General features: G+C 28.9%; 2 protein-coding genes across 8 annotated transcripts; one reads left to right on the top strand and one right to left on the bottom strand.

Moving 5' to 3' along the window:
• Positions 1-236: 236 nt before the first annotated feature.
• On the bottom strand, positions 237-1464 carry LOC117224873 (uncharacterized). Of its 2 annotated transcripts, none has more exons than XM_076525859.1 (2): positions 789-1464; positions 237-546 (listed from the first exon to the last, which is right to left on the bottom strand). In XM_076525859.1, exons 1-2 carry the CDS (start codon positions 1225-1227, stop codon positions 314-316), a joined length of 672 nt encoding a protein of 223 aa, XP_076381974.1. In that variant the 5' UTR covers positions 1228-1464; the 3' UTR covers positions 237-313. The 2 variants fall into 2 exon arrangements, with proteins under 2 accessions (XP_076381974.1, XP_076381975.1); XM_076525860.1 differs by having other exon boundaries at positions 795-1458.
• Positions 1465-1983: 519 nt separating this feature from the next.
• Positions 1984-23398, top strand: Hcs (holocarboxylase synthetase-like protein). 6 transcript variants are annotated; one of them, XM_033478022.2, is made up of 17 exons: positions 1984-2110; positions 6344-6551; positions 12647-12783; positions 12865-13035; positions 16151-16304; positions 16370-16435; positions 17311-17505; positions 18313-18607; positions 18852-18983; positions 19072-19398; positions 19994-20345; positions 20606-20788; positions 21203-21335; positions 21687-21847; positions 22168-22282; positions 22452-22665; positions 23071-23398. In XM_033478022.2, the coding sequence occupies exons 2-17, from the start codon at positions 6398-6400 to the stop codon at positions 23240-23242; spliced, it is 2961 nt and encodes a 986-aa protein (XP_033333913.2). In that variant the 5' UTR covers positions 1984-2110; positions 6344-6397; the 3' UTR covers positions 23243-23398. The 6 variants fall into 6 exon arrangements, with proteins under 6 accessions (XP_033333913.2, XP_033333914.2, XP_033333918.2 ...); XM_033478023.2 differs by lacking the exons at positions 1984-2110; positions 6344-6551 and adding an exon at positions 8521-12270; XM_033478027.2 differs by lacking the exons at positions 1984-2110; positions 6344-6551; positions 12647-12783 and adding an exon at positions 14360-14424 and having other exon boundaries at positions 12897-13035.
• The last annotated feature ends 50 nt before the right edge of the window (positions 23399-23448 follow it).

The following is a 23448-nucleotide window of genomic DNA, read 5'->3' as shown; positions in this document are numbered from 1 at the left end:
ATAAAATTTATATTCTAAAGAAATTTATGAGTGAAAATAAGTAAAAAACTGTTTTCAAACATTGCAATTGATTGGGATGATAAAACAATTAAAAAATGTTTCCCGCCTTTTTATCTAAGTTTATAACGAAAATTTAAAAAATGTGTTTTGAAGATTTTGGTAACTTATATGTATACCGAAAATTTCATTTACCAATTTTGATGAAATTTCTGTGAAAGGTACTTTTGTGAAAGATATTTGTATCTAAAATAGTTACAATTTTTATTACTATAATACAGACAAGTAAAAATGAAGAACAAATAACAATTTATTCTTATGTAAGAGAATCCGAATCCCAAGTATCATCTCCAAAATCATCTTCATCATCATCTTCATCATCATCTTCATTTTTAACTACTAGTGATTTTAATTTTAATAATAAATCATCTTTAGATAAGGACACTATATCGGACTGATTTTTTGGTTCTTCTATACTGCCATTTTCTTCACTTTCATGCTTCTTGCTTGGATTCTTATTTATTTGGGAATTGTTTTTCTTATTTGTGGCTAAAAGAGATTTTCATTAATTAAAAATATTGTATCAACAATTTAGTGCTATGTTAGTTATATAAAAATTTCATACTATGATTTAACTAATTGGCTATAAAATAAAATCTTATGATAAAATTTTCAAATGTATAGAGTTCTAATATATCCAAATACTATATTACAAATATACATATGTGTAGGATGGTACATATGTAGGATACAGGCTTAATATAAAAAAATATTTATATAATTTTAAATACTTGTACCATTTTGATTCATACAGCGTATGAATGTTCTGCGTTTTCGTTCAGGTAACTCTTTAAGAAGATTTTGTAATTCGGCATCTAACTTCATGGACTCTTCTTTAGTAGGTTTTCCTTCAATAACGTCACTTCTGTTGCCACATTTTGAACACACTTCATTTTCTTTAGCACAAGATAAACAAATGTTATGATATGCTTGCCTTACTGATTTCTGCTGACATTTTATACATTTTGAAGGTGTTTTTAATGGCTTATATTTCTTATATTTAATTTTCCATTCAATGATCTGTTTACATCTTTCACATACACATGCTACTTGAATGCTATTGATCATTTTTGTTTTATGTGACTTATCGTGTAGATCATTTTTAAAAGCAGAATGATTTTTATATTTTTGTGGTCTTGATCGATTTGAATTCCCCTTCTGCGTGCTCATATTTTTATATTGATTTAAAAAATTAATTCAATAGTTCGTAAGTATAAATATATAAAATTGCAGAGTTGTTTAATATCTTGTTTTAAATTGTTTTGTTTTAAATATAATCTTTTTAACTGTACAACAACATAAGTTTTAAAAGGACAACGTTCCTAACATAACCTAATCTAAACATGCTCGACACGTTTAAACAACATGACATGCACAGTATATGTACATCATGCCATGTACATCGATGTGTGTAAGTAAATACACGTGTATTACATTAATCCATAGAGTATGCGTATACCAGAGATGACCTCACATGTAGTATTTGTTTATTATCCATAAGTAAGTTTTTCATGAAGGTAACTTTAGAATTCCATATTCAGCAATGTCTCAACAATGAATTGTCAGCCAAACAAAGCAAAGAAAATTTCTATGACGATATATGAATAGTAAACTATATTTGTGTGTATGATGAACTTCATAAAATTGCGTATATATTGTATCTGCTATGCAACATTTTCTATTACATTACGTTACAAATATCGTTGCATTTTTTAACTTTTTGTACTTATACTTGTATAATTGATCGTACCTTTGTCCGTTTCCATACAAGAGGAGAATGTACAATGTGCATGTATTGACATTTGATTACATTTATTATTACATACATACCCTATATTGTACATTTGTATTCTTTTTATACGCAAGCGCACCAAAATTTGAGTCTCTAAGTCTCCATTCTTTATGAACATTGGAGTTTCACTTCTGTGTAAATTTTCTGTTACATGGTTGAATCAATGGTCATAGTTTATCAGTGTGAAATGGCAACAAAAGTTAATATTAGTGCATCCTTTCGTTTTTAACTTCTTATATGAAGTGTAGTGCTTGAACATAGGTACGTGACCATTTATTCTTATTCACGATGTTATTGTTACGATTTCGAATGTTTTTTACCTAAGAAAAAATTGATCAGTCAATGCATCGGTGCGTAATAAACATTAACCCTATAAAGACCATGTAAAATTATCTTCATGTATAATTACTTATTGCCAACAGTTTTTTGTGAAATAATATTTTTGTTAAAATAAAAATAATTCCTTAATATTCATTTTGAAAACAATAGCAACAATAAAATAATGTCATTAGATTATTCTACTGGAGAGAAATATGTAATGTACTTATTCCTAATATTTTCGAACTGGTGGTCTCGGCAATCCACCCTCTTAGTTATTTCGGGATGAATTGCGTAAAATAGTATTGACAAATTTGATTTCGAATTATTTAAGTTAAGTTTAATATCATAAACGGAAATCGTGTATCATATTAATAAGTTTCAAATGTTAGAGACTGTAAGTAAAGAATTTTGATATATTTTATATGATCATTTTCATTTTTAGATACATTTCTTCAAATGAAACAAGATATTTCCATATCTTATTTTTTATAATATTCAAGTCAGTGCTTATATTCTTAAGTTAATAATTTAATATTATGTTTAGGTAGTTAAAGCATATTTGAAATAGAACGTTTTATAATAACAGTTTCTATATTCATTTGTAAACTTTAATAAAAGTTATTGAGCCATTATAATTATATTACAATTTATTTATTTTATTTCAGAAATGCAAATCAAGTTATTTATTGATGTGTTATTAATATAATCATAATGAGAGTCTTGGTTATTGTAAATACAGTTTGTATACATATGAAGCTAATAATTACACTCCACAATATCAAGCATTTTATACATATACAGTCTAGATTATTATGTGTGTAAAATGTAATTGTAAAAGAGCCATGTTATTTGTTGTGTTGACATTAATGAGAAAAGCTTTTATGATGATAGAATCTACTGAAACCATTGTTTATTTGCTAATCATATATATTATTTTTAAAAACAGTCTTAAAATTAATAAATTTTGAAAGATCAATGTTATTGATTAATTTATTGGGATTAGAATTATTCATTAATTGCTTCTGGTAAAGATACTGTGAAAAAGCAAAACTAACTAAGAAAAAGGAAAATGTTAAAAGTACAACTCAAAATATCTGTTTAAAGTAATATATTAGAAAATGATGTTATGGACATAAAACTTCTTCTCTGAGAAAAACTTATATTCTTACTATTTCATCTAAAAGTTTCGTAAAAATGATAGATTTTTAATATTGTTGTCCAAATGTCTGATATTATAAGAGAAATTAGAAATCATTATTTCAATTTTTAGGTAATCTTTTAATTGTGATATAAATGCAGTATAAATTAACTCTCTTTCGAATGATATACTATTAACGGAGTTAAATAAAATTATTATACATATTTACAAGAATAATAGGCACAATACAGAACTTATTGAAATTTTGTAGAAAAGCAATCGGAAACAAAATTCACGTCGTGCAGAATCGTAGGTATACACATAGCATGGGTGTACCGAACATATTCGAAACATTTAATGACAATATTTCTCTTTAACTAATTCGTGAAAAATGTTTTTTATCTTTAGGTTTCTAGCAGTTAAGTGTTGTAGGTTGAGGGTCTGCACTTGGCTCTATGTGGGTTAAAACCTAGTTACCCAGTACTTTTCTACAATGTTTCATCAAAATCGATTCGCGACGAATCGCGTGTTTCTCTTGCCAAATAATCTGTGATATGTTTGTACATTGCGATAAAATTAATAGAGTGTAATATACATTATAAACAATTGTAGAAGAATGAGAAAATTCGAACCTTCGATTTAATAATTGTATTCGATTCAATTCAATTGAACACCTTTTCTGAATAGTTTTTTCTCTGAAAAACTTATAATCTGAAAAGACGTAGTTAATAGTGCTAGATAAAGATTACAATAATCTACTGTAAATGTGCAACAATAATGCGTAGAAAATATTTACTGTGACTTTAAAAAAGATTCGTACATGCAGTAATCTCTCCCTAAAAGACGCAGGGTCGGAATTGAAACCGACAGCTATGAGAATAAGTAAGTCGTGATTTTTCGAGCCTCGCGGCTCGCCTTTATATTTATCGCCAACGCCTCGTGAGAAAAAGAGAGAACGAAATTTGGGGCGAGAATGAAACTATGTACTTGAAAAGACAGCGGCCAGCATGCTGGTGTATATTACTATGAATATATACATTGTAACGTTAGAATAAAAAAACGATGACTTAACTATTTTATTTCTAATTTTTTATACATGAAAATTTTATACACGAAAATGATTTTTCATGGGATTGTGAACAATGAATTATGTAGGGCATTCGAGACAATGACATCTCACAGTGCAAGAACACCACCTTGCATACAATGCACGGTGCAGGTATTGAAATTATTTTTCTTAGGCAAGGAAAATTAAATAAGTAAGTATGGACGTATCCATACAATGGTAATAAAACAAAATAAACACAAAACAATTCATTATAGAATATTCTTTTTCACGTATCTAATTAGTATATGCATAATTACTTATAATATCAATGTAACTTTTTAATGTGTACATAATCATTATGACACTTGTGGTGAATAGATTGCTTTAGTATATTAGAAATACACTGCACAATTATTATTTATACGTATAACAATGTATTTTTCTTATATAGTCACAGCGATAATGGAGTAAAATGAATTACACAATAAGTATTAAATAAATAAATGTAATCAGAATTATATCGTGTTCTCGATTTTATTTTTTACAGAAACATTTGCCCAAACTGTACTATGTTTGGTCTCATTTTAATCAGGAAACTATCAGCAATATGTGAAAAAAAATCAGTTCTAAAATATAAAAATTAGGAAAAGTGTATAAATATGTCATTGTACTATGAATTTCCTTCCGGAAATTTGAGTCAAAGGAGCCGCGGCGCGTGCCGCAACACACGTGTTCACTGACTCCGTCGAACCTTAGCATCGTCGTAGCGAGAAAATCGATAAATTACAGGGCCGTAGCGAAAGCACCGCACCATTCATAGCACACAAGATTTTGACATTTGGGGAGAGATTACTGTATTTTAAAACTGGACCAAACGACGTGAATTTGTTTGACATGTTAGAGAGACTGGTTTACTAGAAAATGTTGAAAAAAAGATGTGCAAGAGTTGCAATTGGTTGCAATAACAGAAAACAAAAATGTTATGTTTTCTCAATGTTATTATCCGAGCCTATAACGAATGCCCTTGCATCATTTTCAGCGAATATTATAACGTTCGATAGCTGACCGAGAGAAATCTCTCTGCGCAAAATTTCAACCTTGTAGCTTGCCGCGAGGGTAGCTACAGGGTAAATTAGGTCGCGCGTTTTTCAAGTCATTTTTCCCTTTTCCGTTGCTTTTAGAAATTAAAGAAATATCTCGAATATTTCAGATCACCAACTGCGTATTACAGAATTTGCTGAGAGTTTTTTTGCCACAAACTGCGATCATACAAAATAATGCACCGAAAGAATCGAAAAATTGCAGATGTGTATTTTGAAATTATACTACAAATTATACTACAAAAAATTATACTATTTTCATATTAATTTCCTGATAAGACACCAACACAGCCAGTATTCTCAATTTTTTTCAGATATTTTGTTTAGGTGCACCATAATCGAACAATAGAAAAACCGAATTTATCGATGTTTTTGCTGTGGTGCATGAAGCTATATTTGTTGGTTTTATTCAATGACTATATTTGATAATGTTAAACATTTTTCTTTTGTCTCGAATATAATTTTTTAGGTTCGTTTGCAAAAACGTTTAACATTAGCTAATATAATCACTGAATAGAACCGGCTACTTATAATTTTCCTATTAGTTTACCGCGGTGAAAACATCGACAAATTCAGTTTTTATCTTTTTTTAATTAGTCCACAAACAATCTGAAACAAAAAATTTGAAGAAGTCGTACGCGACTCGCGAGCCACAGATTGTCGAGGCCTAGTCTACAATAGCAAAATTTCAAACAATTCTCTAACATGCGGTATATTAATCCTGTAACTATCCTTATTGGTAAGCAACAGAGTTGAAATTTTGTCCAAAGTGCTTTCTCTTAGTCAAATATATTCGTTGAAAAATCTGTAAGGGTAGATAGACCATATTATACGACTGGGCTCTTCCGTTAAAAGTTTTCTCCAGAATAACATGCTTTCTGTTTCAGATATTCATGACGAAGTGATTTTGCAATCGTTGAAAAGAGCACTCTCATCTCAAAATGATTTTAACATTCTTGTATGCAATAGCAACTTCAATTCAATCCAGACGGATCTTGTTTTTAAAGGCACATTTGCGTAATCTATTTCAAGGAAATATATCTAACTATCCATCAATCATGTTTTATAATAAAACAGTAGTAGATTCGCGTAAAGGTAATATTTTTATAAATCTTCCTCTATTTTATATTATTTACCATTTGATTTGATTAGAAAAAAATCGTGCACAGTTCTAAACTAATTAAGTATACTTTAAACTGATTCAACATTGTTGCATTTAAGAACGTAGTTAATATTTGATGTAACTCCTGTACCATTTAAGCATTTCACAATCTAGAGTTTTTGGAAGGGGATGGCTTATTGTAAGTTATTCTGTTGAATGTTTAAAAAACAAATCATGAAGCTTTCAGGTAGGTTAAATGAAGCTAATTCAAGGTAGGAAAGATGAAATAGTTGGAATATTTTAATATCTGCTGTCACTCTGTTATTTTTCCAAGCTTTTCTTATCACTCTTTTTATTATTATTCTTCCCTTCTCCATTTCTGCTTTTGCAGTAGCCACAGTTTGTTATCTATTCCTTTATCTACCATATTTCTCATTCTGTACCTTTCATATATTTCACCATTCTTTTGTCTTGTTCTTTTTCTGTATTTCTTCTGTTCCTTATCTTTTTCTGTTTTCCATCAATAATTTTCATTTTGCCCCATTATCTTATAATAAACACCTTCAACATGCGCACTTTGATACACACTTTATTTGTACTCTTCTTGTTTAAACAATGGAAGTCCGTAAATTTAACTTCTTCTCCATATTCGTCGCTTTCATTCTAACTTTAGACTTTTCTTATTTATGTTTATGCTTCTTCAACATTTTATGTATACTTATTAATATTATTATTTCTAATGTTATATATTTTCTAATGGGTGGCCCGCATGCGAACGTTTTATTACACTAACGTCATACACATATAAATTCATTAACCTACGATACTATTTAAAATAACATAAAAAAGTGACTGCAATAGGCATTAAAACAGTGATATTAGTTGGTGATGGTGAATTATAAACGATATAAAATAGCTTTTTTCATTGCCACCTATTTAGCCTAATATCCAAGGAAATTAGTTAATTCGTGTCGTTCGTATTTATCTATTGTATGTTGTATAATTCTATTCATTTATTTCATTGTGTGTCTATTAGAGATGTTAAATTAGACTATACATGTATAGAAATATTATGTCACAGTTATTTACAAATAATTAAATAATTCTCTGACAAAGTTATATTATGATAATTTCCCACAAAATTTTCAGAAAGTAAATTTTCACCAGAAGGTAACATAAAAAAACTTAATGTGATTATTATCATCCGAATATGAATAGTCGCAGTCAATAATTAACAACTTGATCAATTTATAAGAATGTTCATGCTTTTCTAAGTCCTTAAATTTAGGTCGAAGTTTTACTACTTTATTTTAGTTAGTAGTTGAATTAGAATTCAATATTTGGTTCAATAGCATCACATTTTTTACAATTAAATGTATATTCCATATTGAAATAAAATGTGTTAATTTATATATTATAGAATTTTTTTTTAGTTTATATATTATAGAACATATAAACTTACTTATTGCCTTTTATTAAATAAATAGTTTTATGGTTCTTGTGATAGTATTTATTGCATACAATGGCTTAGAAAAATGTTCACACGACATCAAATATGAAGTTCATTCACTTTGATTTGATTGATCCATACATGCTACTTTTATATAAACTATTTGCTTGTAAAAAAACTTCTATTAATTAAATCAATAGAACATAATGATGTAATTTTCGTATGTTTTTACGAAGACTTTTTTTATAGGCCACTGTATCAATTTACATTGCTTGTTAATATAGAAATACTTTTACAATACTTTACAGAAATACTTTTACAATACTTTGCAGAAATACTTTTACATATAATATAGAAATACATTTGGAATGAAAATATCTTCATTGCATAAAGTATACCTTTATAGATGTAACACATTTTTATATAACATAAAGAAGTTATTTTAGAACATATTAAACATTTTCTGTTTAAGACAATTTTTTGTAAATAATTTCGCAGCTGTTATCAATTATCTAAGTTTTGTAACATTAATAATAAATAATAACTTACGATCTAATCTATTTAAATTAATACACTTCTTTACGTCTATTGTTTCTGCTTTTTTAGCATGCGCGATAGTAATGATATTAAACTAGTTAGACTAGATACAATTATATATAAATGTATTCATTTTATCAAATTTAATAAACGATGAGATCGTTGCGATATGCTACTATTTTATTTAAAAAAAATTCGGTGATTGTCGATATGGCTATTTTAACTTTAGTGTAAATTATTTTATGGAAATAATATTTAATGCGATCATTAATAAAGAAATCAATGCCAAATACATAGAAAGTTGATTGGCATTGAGGGTTGTATTAGATGGTAGAAGTATTTTTCTGTTGAAGGAGATTTCAATACATATTTAATTTTCTTCAATGAAAAGCTATATTATTGTCTATATAGTATAGTAATATGTTTTACGACGAATTCAACCAGATGTTATTTGTGTAATTACCTTTCATGAAAGCTGATAAAATAGACAAAAAACTGTAGTGTTCTTTCTTTACTTACAAAGTCCTTTCACTCGTAACCCTGCACAATGTTACAGCGTTTCAGTAATTTTCAACATTTCTCGAGTTATTTCAGTATACACATTCAGTAACATATATTCTTCTGCGTAAATTACACAGCCATGAAAATATGTGTGACTTGTTTTGGTTGAACACAGAGTTAAGTAGATTTAGCATAATCAGTACTGTCAGTTTTTGACTATTTTATCCCCTTCCGTGAAAGGAAATGAATTAAATTGAATTGGCCATAAAACGTACTATCATTGCATGAATCCAAAAATATAGCATTCCGTTAGATAACATTAAATTGCATTCGAAATCTGATTCATTACAACCGATAGAAGAAAAAATGTTTCAGCCATCTAGTACACTTCTTCGTACCAAATAACTTTTCTTGAAACATTTTTTGCATGATATCACCCGCTTAGACAATATTTAATGTTTGCTAATGAAAAAAGGTTCGAACGATATGCATCTACATATTCATTCTTAACAAATTCAATTACAGAAATTTTCTAAGTAAATAATTTTGAAATGATATTTTTGTAAGAAAATTTCTATTAAGGCTCTAATATAGTTGGATAATTTATTTTAGGGTTTTTTAACATGTTTTCGAATCTACATTATAATTGATACATAACACGTTTTCCAATCTATATTATTATATTATTATTTATATTTACTATTGAACTTTCAATTTTTTAATATTACTATACGATTTTTCTAGTTACGTACATAACGCATATAACAATTTTTCGTATTTATCTATACAAGCTTCAGTTCTTTTATCATGTATATCCTCCTTGTATTTTATATATCATTTATTCTCTCAACCTTTTTGATGCACATATAAGTATTAATTTGATATTATAATTATGTACATATACGTAAAGTTATAAAATAAATATTACATACAAGTATCATTCGCGTTATTATTAATTTTGTATATTTGTTGCGCATTCAATTACTTTGTACATGTTTACTGCTCCACTGTAAATAGTAGACAATGCAAAATACTTGAATAAAATGGAAGTGGCACTTCCAGAATAATGTTGCTTCACCTAGTTTCTGTTTAATTATTAAGTTAACAAATTTTATTACGCGCTTTTAATGTTTGTATTACCAATAAAAAGTGTTGACTCAAAAATCCGAGAAATAATAACTAGTTGAAAAATTCGCTACGCTTCTACGCTTGTAGCCTGAGACTTGAAAACGGACCATGAATTATGCCAATCCTGCGTCAATCGTTAGAACAGGATAGTATCTAGATCTTCTTTCTTTCTTCGTATCTAGAGCTTCTTTAAGCAGATTTTTAATCTTTTAATGAAATTCAGTGTATCTGCTAAATATTGTTTTTATTCATTTATCACATTACGTTTAATACATTGTCACAGTTCCCAAAGTTTTCATTTTTCTTTTTACCCTTTTTACTTTTCTCTGTTAATAACGAAAATATCAACTTAATTAACGAATCAATAATATAGTCTGTATGTTGTAAGTTGTACATCAAGGATACCTAATTCAGGATGCGAAGATCAAAGATTCGATAACGATATTCTTTGGCTGCAGGTTTAAACGGAAGTCTCCTCGTGGTTGATTCAAAAGTCCAAAATTTTTAAATGAATTCGACGGAATTTTTCGAGATTTTTGAAACAATACTGTACACAGATATATGTATGTGCTTTGCTGTTGTATTATGTATTTTTCAGGAAAATGAAATCAAAACATTTATAGGTAACTATCAGTTTTTAAGTAAACGGAAGCTATATTAACCCTTTTGTTCTGGATTACTTGTCACATAGACGATTCATTGTGGTTGAATTGCATCGTTGAACAGACGACATTAATACATATGGAGTTCTTACAATGCACTATTGTGTTTTTTCTTCTGTGGCACAAATATTGTTTATTATACAGCTACTAGTATTATTCCTTTGCATTTGAGATGCCCCCTTCTTATTGTTATTCATACAGTTCAACATTTGTAATTAAAATTTCTATTTAAAAGCTGTTCATATTACAAATCATAAAACAACAGTAAAAGTACAGTTTTTCAAATTTTACTGCTAGTACTTTTATTTTTAATTAATTATTTTATATATATAATATAATATATATTTTATTATATTATATAAGATGTAATAGTTGTTGAAATAAATAGTTGTTTTTTTTAAATAATTAATTTTGATACTTTATTAAAAATAATATACTTTTAATGTAACAAGTAACGTTTCCGTAAAATCGTTTTTATGGAAACCACAAATTTTCAGGTAAATAATATATGCACATTTTCTGATGCGAAAGAGTTGACTATTCGCCCCAATAAGACTACTTTCTTCTTCAGAATAGAATTCTTTATCCTCTTCTACTTGCAGAGGATATAAAATATTAATAACCGTTGTTTCTGAGGGTGAAGCCACGCGTTTGGATCGGTGGAAACGTGTGAAAGCAGAGTTTTTCAGAATGATTTCAACATTGAGAAATAATGACAAATTTTGTTAAATATATTGAGAATAATAAAATAAGCAATTACAACTACGGACAATTTTACGAGCTCTTTTTACAAGTGTTCACTTATCCAGATGTGTGTAGTTACTCCTGATAACGGGTTTTGTACGCACAGTGCTGTACTATATGCACAAGAAACCGCAAATGTGCATACTAAAATTCTGGAGAATTAATAGCAAAATAGAACGCGGGCAATGTACGAAATGTTTGAAAATATAATTTTGAATCAAACAAATGTTGTTTATAATTGCGTTTAGAGGACACTGATTGAACAACTACATTTTTGTTACGCGTGTCGTAAAATAATAATTCATACGGCAGTAATTTGCACAAGAAATGCATTTAACGCACTATTTGCGGTTTTTTACAGTTGAATTGCGTATTATTGCAACGTGCATAACAATGATAACTGATTAATACGTGCATGAACAACTGATAAATACGTGCATGAACAATTGATTAATAACCACTTGTAGGTATTATTATTATTATTATTATTATTATTATTATTATTATTCATTATTATTATTATTACTATTACGATTATTATTATTATTATTACTATGATGTATGATAGTGAAACATTAACCAGAATACTATTTCCACAGAATTTTGAATTTGAACTTAACGTTAATGATTGTAAAATTATATTTTCATCTTACTCTTTGTTGGAGTAAAAGTTTAGGTTTTTCACACAAGGTTAGTTATACGATGTAATATTTATTGTACATGGCGTTATCATCTTTTCTAATGTCACGTTTGCATGGTCAAATTTAATAACCACTAATACCCTTCGAATAAGATGCAAGTAAATTAATCTGGGGAAAGTATAAATGTTGTTTATTTTGTAATGAATTAAAGATAATTATTTTTATATGAAAGCTTTTTGCATTTTTCTTTTGAAAAACTGCATATATCTCGAACTTGAATACCGAAGTTCGTTAAAAAAGGTCAAACATTAGTTAAAATCGCCATTAATATTATACTCACGTGTCTATTTAACGTTCGTGTAGATAAGGACAATTCAGTAATATATTTGTGCAGAGCATAATGGAATTTTCTTTGTTATTTTAAGAATCAAAACCCTCGATGGATGATTGTGAAAGCGAAGAGTTTATGTCTTCTTCTGTATGTTCAAATAAAAGCGAAGCTAGACTCGAGAATTTGTTATGGTATTACGGTGATATGAAGTTATGCACTATATATCCTCAAGTATGCATTAAGCAGTAGTGTAACACGAGAATATTTTATACCGTCATCATTTGATTGTTTAACGAATTGCTATTTTACCAGCAAAATGTTGATATCTCAAGTTGGTTAACGTATCAATATGGAAGAACGTTTTTTCCTTTGCATACAACTAACGCTGCTGGAAGTTCGTTACAACCAGAGTACAAATTATATATCCTTGTTGAAGCCGACCTTGAGAGTTTTAATCCTACTTCTACGACAAAGGCTACAAAGGTATTTGTTTAGTAAAGTTTATATTACAATCTTAAAAGTGCATTACATTTAACTGATGTTTCTTAAACTTGTATCAGAAATTATTTAGAAAAAGGAGAATCACCCTACCGATTCGATAATGTTTTATTTAATTAAACCTTGTTATCAAGGTTATCATTCTGGCTAGTGATAGATTGTATTTGATGGCCGTTGTTTATTAAGGTCTGTCCGCATCTGTGCGGTGCAAATAATGGTAGATGTGCCTACAGTCGGTAATAGAAAATATAAACAAAAAATGAACAACAATTAATAGCTTATATAACAGTAAAATACAAAAAAATAATTATAAAACAGTAAAAATGTTTTGACTGACTGTATGTACTTACAATGATGACCTTCGCAATATGTATATTAAAAAATCATTAAGATCGGAGGGTACTACTTTTTTCGTAAATATTACCTTTCTTCCGTTCTTAAAATGATAATAGCAGAATACCGTCTGAAATATACATATAATTATATTATATTATATTATATTATATTATATTATATTATATTATATTATATTATATTATATTATATTATATTATATTATATTATATTATATTATATTATATTATATTATATTATATTATATTATATTATATTATATTATATACATATAATATAATTATATGTATATTATGTATTATCTTATAATCCAACTTGCCTGTTATTTAATTGAGCTTTTTATATGTCCACGAAATTAACTGGACCTATATAAACAAAGTTGATCACAATTTTCATAAAAAAAACAACAGAATAAAGAGAAGATTCGAGAAAATGAGAATCTCAGTATGCTTTCAATAAGTGTATGAAACTTACGATTAAAATCTGATTGTGACATTTTCGTCATCATATAGCCAGACATACTGAATTAGTTACCCACGTATATTTACACAAATGAAGGATTCTTAGAAATACAAACGTAAAATTTCTCGGAAAACATCCTCTTTCTTTTTACTGCATTTTTAGACCTATCCATAGACTTGACTCTATGTGTCGCTAAATTACCAACATTGTATCGCAATTACTAGACAGAAATCACGAAAAACGAATTGTTTTGCAATTACGATTTTATTATGACCCTCAGCCGATGGTTGTGAACTCTGTTATTAGCAACACGTGAGTCAGATTTCCATTTTTGGTGTTCAGCCAAATTATTTTATATAGTTAAATAGATTTCTAATCATCGATCATCTGAAACGTTTCATTGTATATTCGCCAATTTTAATTTCCGTCATATTTTAGTTATTCACACCACTCGTTGAAAAGATAACTTTCTCTATTTGAACTTTCTGTACAGTTATTCATGAAGATATGTATTCTCCGCCGGAATTTAATTTGTTACAACAGAATTCAGCACTACGTGTATGTATGCAGTTACTTTTTGGATAAATTACCGAATATTTTATTTGCAACTATAATAATATTTATTTGCAACTATATCCTAATAAGAATGACGCATAATTATAGCGAATGCAGTTCTATTATGATTGCAAGGCGAACGTGCTAACAACTTTCACTACACAGTTAATGTTTAGATTAATAAAACTTAATCAACGCTCGTCGCGGCTTTCTTCGAAAGCTGTAGGCAAATATTATAAAAAAGTCTCTTAGTTTTAAATAAAAAAAAAAAACGTGACTAATTTATGTTCCAATTTTTTTTCGAACTAATCCAACATCAATATATTTTTAGGAGTGGTACAGAACCGATATACAAACATAAACATGCACAGTGGAAAATTAGTTTTTGATTTAACTCTTTATTATCGTAAACAGGTAATGATCAAATATTGAGTAATAATATAAACCTAGTTTGTGCGTACTGTATTTCATTATTGGCACCTCAAAATTTCAGATATTTATCAATTTTCTTTTTTAATTTATTAATAGGTACGCGACCGTCATCGATTACCATCAGACAGATTGTCAAGATCAACGTCCTTAGTAACTTTGCGTATGCGACTTTCGCAATCCGGAAATGGGAGGTTCCTGAGGTCATTTGAAGTAACTTTTTCCTTAGCGAGAATGCAATCCGCGGCTTTGTCTACGAGTTATTAACAGAAAACACTGGCCAATAAAAAGCGAGTTCGACTGGTGCGAGGCGGGCCAGCCAACGAGCACACGGAGCCCAGTTCCGCTGATTGGCTCGGCCGTCTCGCGCTAGCTGATTTCGCCTCGCATTGGTCGAGGGTGTTTATCGCTAATAATTCGTAAACAAAGCCGCGGATTGCATTTTGGCTAAGGAAAAAGTTACTTCAAATGACCTCGGGAACATTTTTGGAACACCCTGTGCAGTAAATTCTCCCTAATTGACCCTCAGCTTGTACACAAAAATTGACAATTTGGGAGTAAAATGTACGATTATTCGAGCCTCGCGGCTCGTTTTTATAATTACCGATTGTCAATAAAGGCTCGAATAATCGTACCTCCTTTTCGCAAATTATCCATTTTTGTTTCCAAGCTGAGAGTTAATTAAGAAGAATTTACTGTACATGGTGGTTTGAAGTTCTGGGTTAGATTTACTTGTATACTAAACGAATCATAAGTTACAACATTTGAGATGTATATTTGAGAAACGTATAAATATATAGTGAAATAAAAATATTGTTGAACATACATATGTTTACATCTTCTAAACTAAAACCAAGGATACGGGCATAGTTATTTTGGACATGAATCTTGGCAACATACTTTTTACGATCATCGAGATCGATAAAGTGAACCTTTTGGTAAATCATTATCATTCGTTTCTTCTCATGCATACATTTTATTTGGTAATCCGGCGTGTAAGGTTGCCAAATTTTTGACATTTGTCCGATTCACATGATTAGGAATTCGTGTGACTTTCTCAATAATCCGTCTAATTTAATACTAAGTTTTGAAAAGCTTGCGCACACATACATTAATTTAAACCTAATGAAATATTTGACTTATATTAACCATAGACATAATCCAATTGTATTAATTTTTCTCTAGCTTATTAATATTTCTACTATAACACTAGTAAAATGATAACTGACAGGTATTTCATATGTGTACATAAAAACATTTGGAAGTATTGTCATTACGTAAACCAGTAAATTAATTCTAGGTTGAAGAATATGGTTTAATTATAACATGGACGGCAAATAAAAATATCGATTTAATTATAGAGACAGATTTAGATAAACTTGTAAAATTTTTTATCGCATCTATGGAAGGTCAATGTTATATTAATAATGGCTTGTTGCTGAAACGTATACAGAGTAAGTACGGACTTCGATTATGATAATTAAAATTTTCGGATTAAAGTGGTTCTCTGTGTTTTCAGCTGTCCTGATATCAGGAAAGCCTTGTCTTTACGACTTCGATTTACTGAATGCACCGCCAGCTAAAAGTAAGAACAAATTTTACGTACAGAATAAGTTGTAAAAATAAGTATAATGTAGTTCGTATATTAGAATGTTGCTTACCTATAAGCGTTCAATTATTTTATTTGTATTTTATTTATTAAAACACAAAATTGTGTTATTCCACAAAAAAGTGATCTGTGTAAAATTTGATCTGGTTTGGTCAACGAAAGTCAGTAATGCTTACAACATAGCCCGTGACGGCATTTAGAGATTACGATTTTGAACGTGTATTGTAGATACACGTATTTTATAAGAAGCTTTAAAAATGTATCTTTTTATTTTTCTTTGTCATTCCTACGAGTTACAATTTTTGCAAAGATATTCTTAGACGTTGTCTACTAAACTAAACTGTCTGTACAATTCTTAAGTAGATTTTTGTGTAGTTGTGGATAACAAAATTATCCCATATTTTTGCCTGAAAAAAATATGTCTAATTTCATAATTTCTCGTCATCACAACAATTTATAATTATATTATTTATATATAATTATTATTATATTTTATATAATATATATATATATATATATATATATATATATATATATATATATATATAAATTATATAAAATTAATTAAATAATAATATATATATTATATATAATCATATTATATATATATATATATATATATATATATATATATAATATATAATATTTTATGTAATAATAATTATATTATATAATTATATTATTATTATCGATTTATAATTATTAATATGCAAAATTTTTATGATCTATGCATATATCAGCATTCTGTGTCTCATTTTACACAATTCATGTTTAGCTTTTGAAAAGATTATATTTTCTCTCGTCGATGATATGTTAATGATGTAATGAAAAACTTTGTTTCATTTGAGAAGGGTTTATAGATAAAACGGATTGGGAAACGCATGTTGGAAAGTTAAGAATATTAAGCGACTGTGCCAGGTTAGCAACGGAGCAATGCACAACACTCGAAGTCGCTGAATTTCCAGGCTTAGTAATGTATCCGGACAATACTGTAACAGATAGAGATGTCGAAAGTTCGTATCGAGTTGCATCAAATGAAACATTAGGTAATATTATACAGGCAAATACTCTACGCATTGTAATAAAGTACATCGTTTGTGGAACATTGCATGGATCATTCTTAGAACTTCTGGGAAAGCCTGAAACATTTAACAAATTTTAACTCATGGGTTTAAAATGTATTCTCATCGAGATTCAAAATGCATGAGCTTGTTTCTCTTCTTCTTTTCTCCTTATTTCACCTTTTCTACGGTAATATTGTTGTTTGGGATATTAAATACAATTCACTTGGTAAAATATACAGTGAGGAGCAAGATTGAACCAATGAAAATGTTTTTGTAGAAAATAACAATTTATTTACATATTCTAATAAGGAATGAAAGGAACTTGTTGCATATATTAATTAATATTACTTATTAATATTATTACTAATTTATTATTATTATATATTATTATATACTAATAATAATAATAATATTATTATATAATATAATATAAGTATAAGTATAATAGTAAAGTATAAGTAGTATAAGTATAATATAATAATATTATATATTATTAATATTATAATAATATTATTACTTAATATTACTTATAATTACTTACGTATTAAATATGTAAAAATGAATAAGCGATTAAGACTTGGATTAAGGGGCCGGGATTTCGCACACTATGACGACCCACACATAGAAGAAAAGCCATATACGTATATTCAAGTAAATCACGCGGATCGTCGCGTTGCAGTTATGCGAACGGACATTAGACAAACCAAATTAGAAATATTTTCTCATTTTGAACGATTTCTTGCTGATTTTAATTAAGTAAAACTGAATCCTATTGGATATCCATTTTAGAAACTGAAAATAGCAGTCTGATTTCTACGCAAGATTCCGTAAACATTCTACAAGAAACTCTGTATTCATCAAATGCAACAGACATTGACAGAGAAGAGAATATTTCACGTCAAGAAGTATTACGTATGGCTAGCAAATCACTCGACATGCTAAATACTAGAGAAGAATCAGACGGCGACAAAGTTCGGCCGGCATCATGCATTGATATCAAAACCACAACTGTGCCTGTGGAAAAGACTAAAACTATTTTCGGTGCAAAGTACACTAGAGGCGCACCGCCTCGAGGTAATTTAAAGTGAGTATCCTATTACTAACATATAAGCAATGATAATAATATAAAATTAAAGTTTTATTATTTAGTTATTGTATATGTCAAAACACTCTCAACTAACGTTAGTGTCGCAATAGTTCTTTAAAATGTTTATGTCTAGATCAAAATGTTGTTCAAGGCTTGATACAAAAGTTAGAGAGTTAGAATTCGACGATTAGGAAATAGAAATTTACTGATTTAAACGTTCTTGCTGTATTTTATTTTATAGAAATATGGCGGAAATAACAGCAAAACTACCCTGTAAAACTGTTAAGCCACCGAATGTTTTAATATTTGCGGATAGTATTATAGCACTTAACAATGTGAAGAGTGTATTAGAAGAGTCTCTCGGGACATCTAAGTATGTATGCTTATTAGTTTATTGTTGATTCTAATCTATTGGTGAAACGAACATTTTATACCATATTAAATACCAATTTCTTTCACAGTTATACTATTTATGCATTATCATTAGACGAAGCACGTAGCGATGCGTGGGTGGACAATGCGGTTTTAGTTGTTGTTTGCGGAAATGTTGGGAATGAAGTCGGAAGCCAGCTCGTCGAATATATTCTTGGTGGTGGTAAACTTCTCGCATTATGCTCCGACGTGCTCCATGTATTGCTTCCATCGTTCAAAACTGCGGAAGTACGCGAGAATGAGCTTGTTCACTTTTCTTACGGAAAATGGAAACATGTAAGAATGATGCACCATATTTTCTGTTATCAAGCGTCTCCTATACGAACAAGATTTTCTCAAGATCATGAGGATGTCAAGTAAGATTTTCATGTACTGTTGCGATAATTTCAAAGAATTCATTAAATCTCCTGCAATATATCATTCGATAAGTTTTTTCCTGACAAACGTTTCAATGTCAGCAACAAATTGTACAGAACATTTTTAAGCATAGTATTTCTTTATTTGTACGTAGTTTTTCTTGCTATACTATGAGATAGCTATTATATTTTGTGTATTTAACATAAGTTTTAATGAACATTGATTTCGTATTCGCAAACAATCATTGACAATTTTATCATTTAGAAAACGAAACATGATTTTACATTTTTTCATTGTTAATAATATCCAAAAATTTGGTTTCTGCCATGAAAATATTGGAACTTCGTGTTACACAATTTGTATATAAATAATTTTTTGAAGCATTTGAAGTCTCCTTGTTACAATTACTTTTAGTAAATCATTTTAATAACTCGGAGATCTATGATGAAAAAAATAACAGAAATATGAACGACAAATAAGTAATAACAGATGCTTTGTGTCAAATACTTTGTTCTAAATGTTGAACTATTTAATTACACGCTAACGGCGATAGTGTTTATGGCGAGTTCAAATGTTTTGAAAAAATCTGTTTAGAGTATCTAGCATATCTACGCCGACTTCGTCAAATGTAAAAGATAGAAGAGGAAACTCGCATTTATTTGATGTAAAAGTGCTTGGAACCGAGGAGACATGGCATACACCAAGCATTTTACTTGCCAGCCCAACAGGAAACGTTGGTAAAATTGTTTTCTCCCAAATACATCTGGAGGTAAATCCTATGCAATATGAACTTGAAGAGAACAAATTTAAGGCTTTAACAGAAAGCAATGATGCTAGGATAGAAATACTTAATGATCTGTTAAGTGTACATTTGGGACTTGAACTTCGTAAAACTACAAGTCTGTCTCTAACTTACACGCCAGCTTACTTCTTGGGCCGACACGAGGTAAGACAGTAATAACATTCATACAACGTAGAACTGTTATATTTGTGACATAGTTCATTAATTTATTTATTTGATGATTTATCAAGAACATTTTGAAAAGTTTCATAAATACAGACACACATAAAAATATCTTTCAATGTGTATAAAGAGTGGTCCATCTAAAGAGGAACTAATTATAATATAATGTTTCTATTTATCTTCTTAAAATTTTGAATAGAATTAATATTTAGAAATAATATGGTTTTCATTACGTTTTGCAGTTGAAGTTGGATATGTTAAACAGATTAAAAGACAAGATGGAATCCAACGACACCTTAAAATTACCAAATTTGGAAATACAATTTTGCCGAAGTAATACATGTTCCAAACCGGCTTCGTGTTCGTTTCTTCCAATTATGGTACACCAGTGTCCTGAACATTTTTCAACGATCGAATATTTCGAGGTAATATGTCTCGAAGCAATTTTATACTTAAATTGTTTATATGTAGCACAGTGGTCCACTCAAATTGCACGTTCCAAGCAACTTTTAAAGTATGGGTTATATAAAAGATTTTATTAACATTTTATTAACAATTTATGTGTAGTTCAATTTTACGTATAATTCTTTCTTTTTCATTGCATAGTATAGCTGACCAAAAAATACGTTCAAATATGTATAATAACAGGACGTTGACCTGATCTTCGAAAATTGGAAAATTTAATGGAGAAATTAATGTTTCCTATTATTTTATTAGTTATGTTGTAATGATAATAATAGTAACAATAATAATAATGTATTAGTATTAGCTCTCTCTTCTAACAGTTTGTTAATTAATCTTTAAGCAGTTGAAATTAACATAATTAATACTTTTCACAGAATTTAACCACGAAAGATTTAGGTCGTTTAGTAATATACGCGGATGTAATGAAATCATCCATGGACGTTGTAGGCGGGGTAGAATTACAACATGGTTTGGCTGTTATTCCTAGTCAGCAAACTCAAGGACGAGGTGCGTATATTAAACTTTTTTTAACAATGTATAAATATATAAAATTATATTAAAGATACAATTATATTATATTTATGATTTATTAATTTTTTATAAATAATTATAAAAAGCTACTTGTCCTTTTTTGTATACAATAACCGTATTACTCAGTTGTTTTAATATAAAATGAGCGTTTCTAAAATGTTTCTGATATTTATTTTATACTAGCTTGTTCTGCAACTTGTATCTTTACGATCCATGTTTTAAACAATTACGTTGTTGGCCGAAAATGTCGGAATCTGGCGTTACATTTTTTTTAGGGTGTTTAAGAAAGAATATATTAGATTGAGATGTGCATTAATAAAATTTTAGGACGAAATAAAAACCAATGGTTAAGTCCTAAAGGAAGTGCATTATTTACGTTACAAATGCATATATCGACTGATACTATACTTGGGCAACGTATTCCACTCTTGCAGCATTTAGTATGTGTCGCGATTGTATCTGCAATTAAATCTCTACCTGAATACGAGGTTTGGTTTTACTTATTTTAATATATATTACAATATATCTTTTTATTACGTATATGTAGATGTAAGAACTAATATTTATTAATAAGAAAACAAAACAAAACAAAACAATGAAAACTAATTAAAAACGAGACTACTATATGCTACCTTAAAATTGCAACTTATAACAATAATTTTATAAAATAACTGCATTTCGCATAACATAAGAATATCCCGTAAAATTGATTTTCCTAAGTAAATAACGTCATAATAAACCTTGTATTTTGTACATCACGATATAGAAATAATGTAAACTTAACTCAGATCCTTATTTTTGATGCTAGGATGTTGATCTGACAATAAAATGGCCTAACGACATATATATTGGGAAGAGAGTTAAAGTTGGTGGTATGCTAATTCAAACTACAATAGCATCTGGTGTTAACATCTGTGATGTCGGTGAGTAATTTACGAATATAAATTATTGCATTTCCTTCGGGTTAGTTTATTCGTCCTTATTCACACGACGTTCGACATAAATAGACATACCATGGGATTACTCTACATGTTAAACTTCTACTTCCTAACCCACTTACCACATTTTTGGTCATCGACCATTTATTCCTAGGTGTTGGAGTCAATTTGTCCAATAGCGAACCACTTTGTTGTATTAATGATGTAGTAAAATTGATTAATAAAACTTTCAATAAGCAGTTAAAGCCCATCTCTTGCGAACAATATTTTGCCATTGTGTTTAATGAGATTGAAAGGTGGGTGGACACTGTACAAAGTGGAAATATAGACGAATTTTTGGATGCTTATTACATGTATTGGGTTCACAGGTAAGTTTCTCAAGTTTTTGTTTGCTTATTAAATAATTTGCTTACGAGGTCGCTGATCGTCAACTATTAAAACGAGCTGGAAAGCTCGAATAATCGTATCTACTCTTCCCAAATTGTTTATTTTTGTTTATAAGCTAAAGGACAGTTGGGGAGAATTTACCGTACTTCGTTAACAAGAAATATTATGCGCAAGACAAAGATTTGTCGTTACTTTCTTATAAATCTGGCATTTTTTTTATTGAAGAAACGTGCGCCTTTTTTTCTTTTGTAAAATTGGTCTTTAAGATAAGTAGAATACGGAGTATACCAAAATATGAATTTGTGACGTTGAATTTTCAAAGATATAGATTTATACAATTTAACGTATCCTGCATAATACTAAAATCGTATCTTGTATGTTTACAGTGATCAAGACATAACAATAATATCAAGAACAGGTACATCAGAAAAAGCTAAGGTGTTGGGTATCGATGAGTATGGATTTTTACGTGTTCGTGGGGAAAATGGATCTATATTCACTGTACATCCCGATGGAAACAGATTCGATCTCCTTAAGGGACTCGTAACTCCTAAATAATTCGACTAACACGTAAAAATAATTTCGTTGAGGATTGTTCAGTCATTAGTTATATATTGTTATTCTGTTTTATTTTTATACGTCAGTAAACAAGGTAGTTTTTTTACTTTTACTTTGTTTGTTTCTAAATATAATAAATACACTGTGTGAACTATATTTAATCTTCTCCTATCATACCCTGTCACAGAACTTTTATTATGTACTGC

Source organism: Megalopta genalis, chromosome 13 (genome assembly GCF_051020955.1).
Source record: "Megalopta genalis isolate 19385.01 chromosome 13, iyMegGena1_principal, whole genome shotgun sequence".
NCBI lineage: Eukaryota > Metazoa > Arthropoda > Insecta > Hymenoptera > Halictidae > Megalopta > Megalopta genalis.
This window is presented reverse-complemented; position numbering and strand designations above follow the sequence as displayed.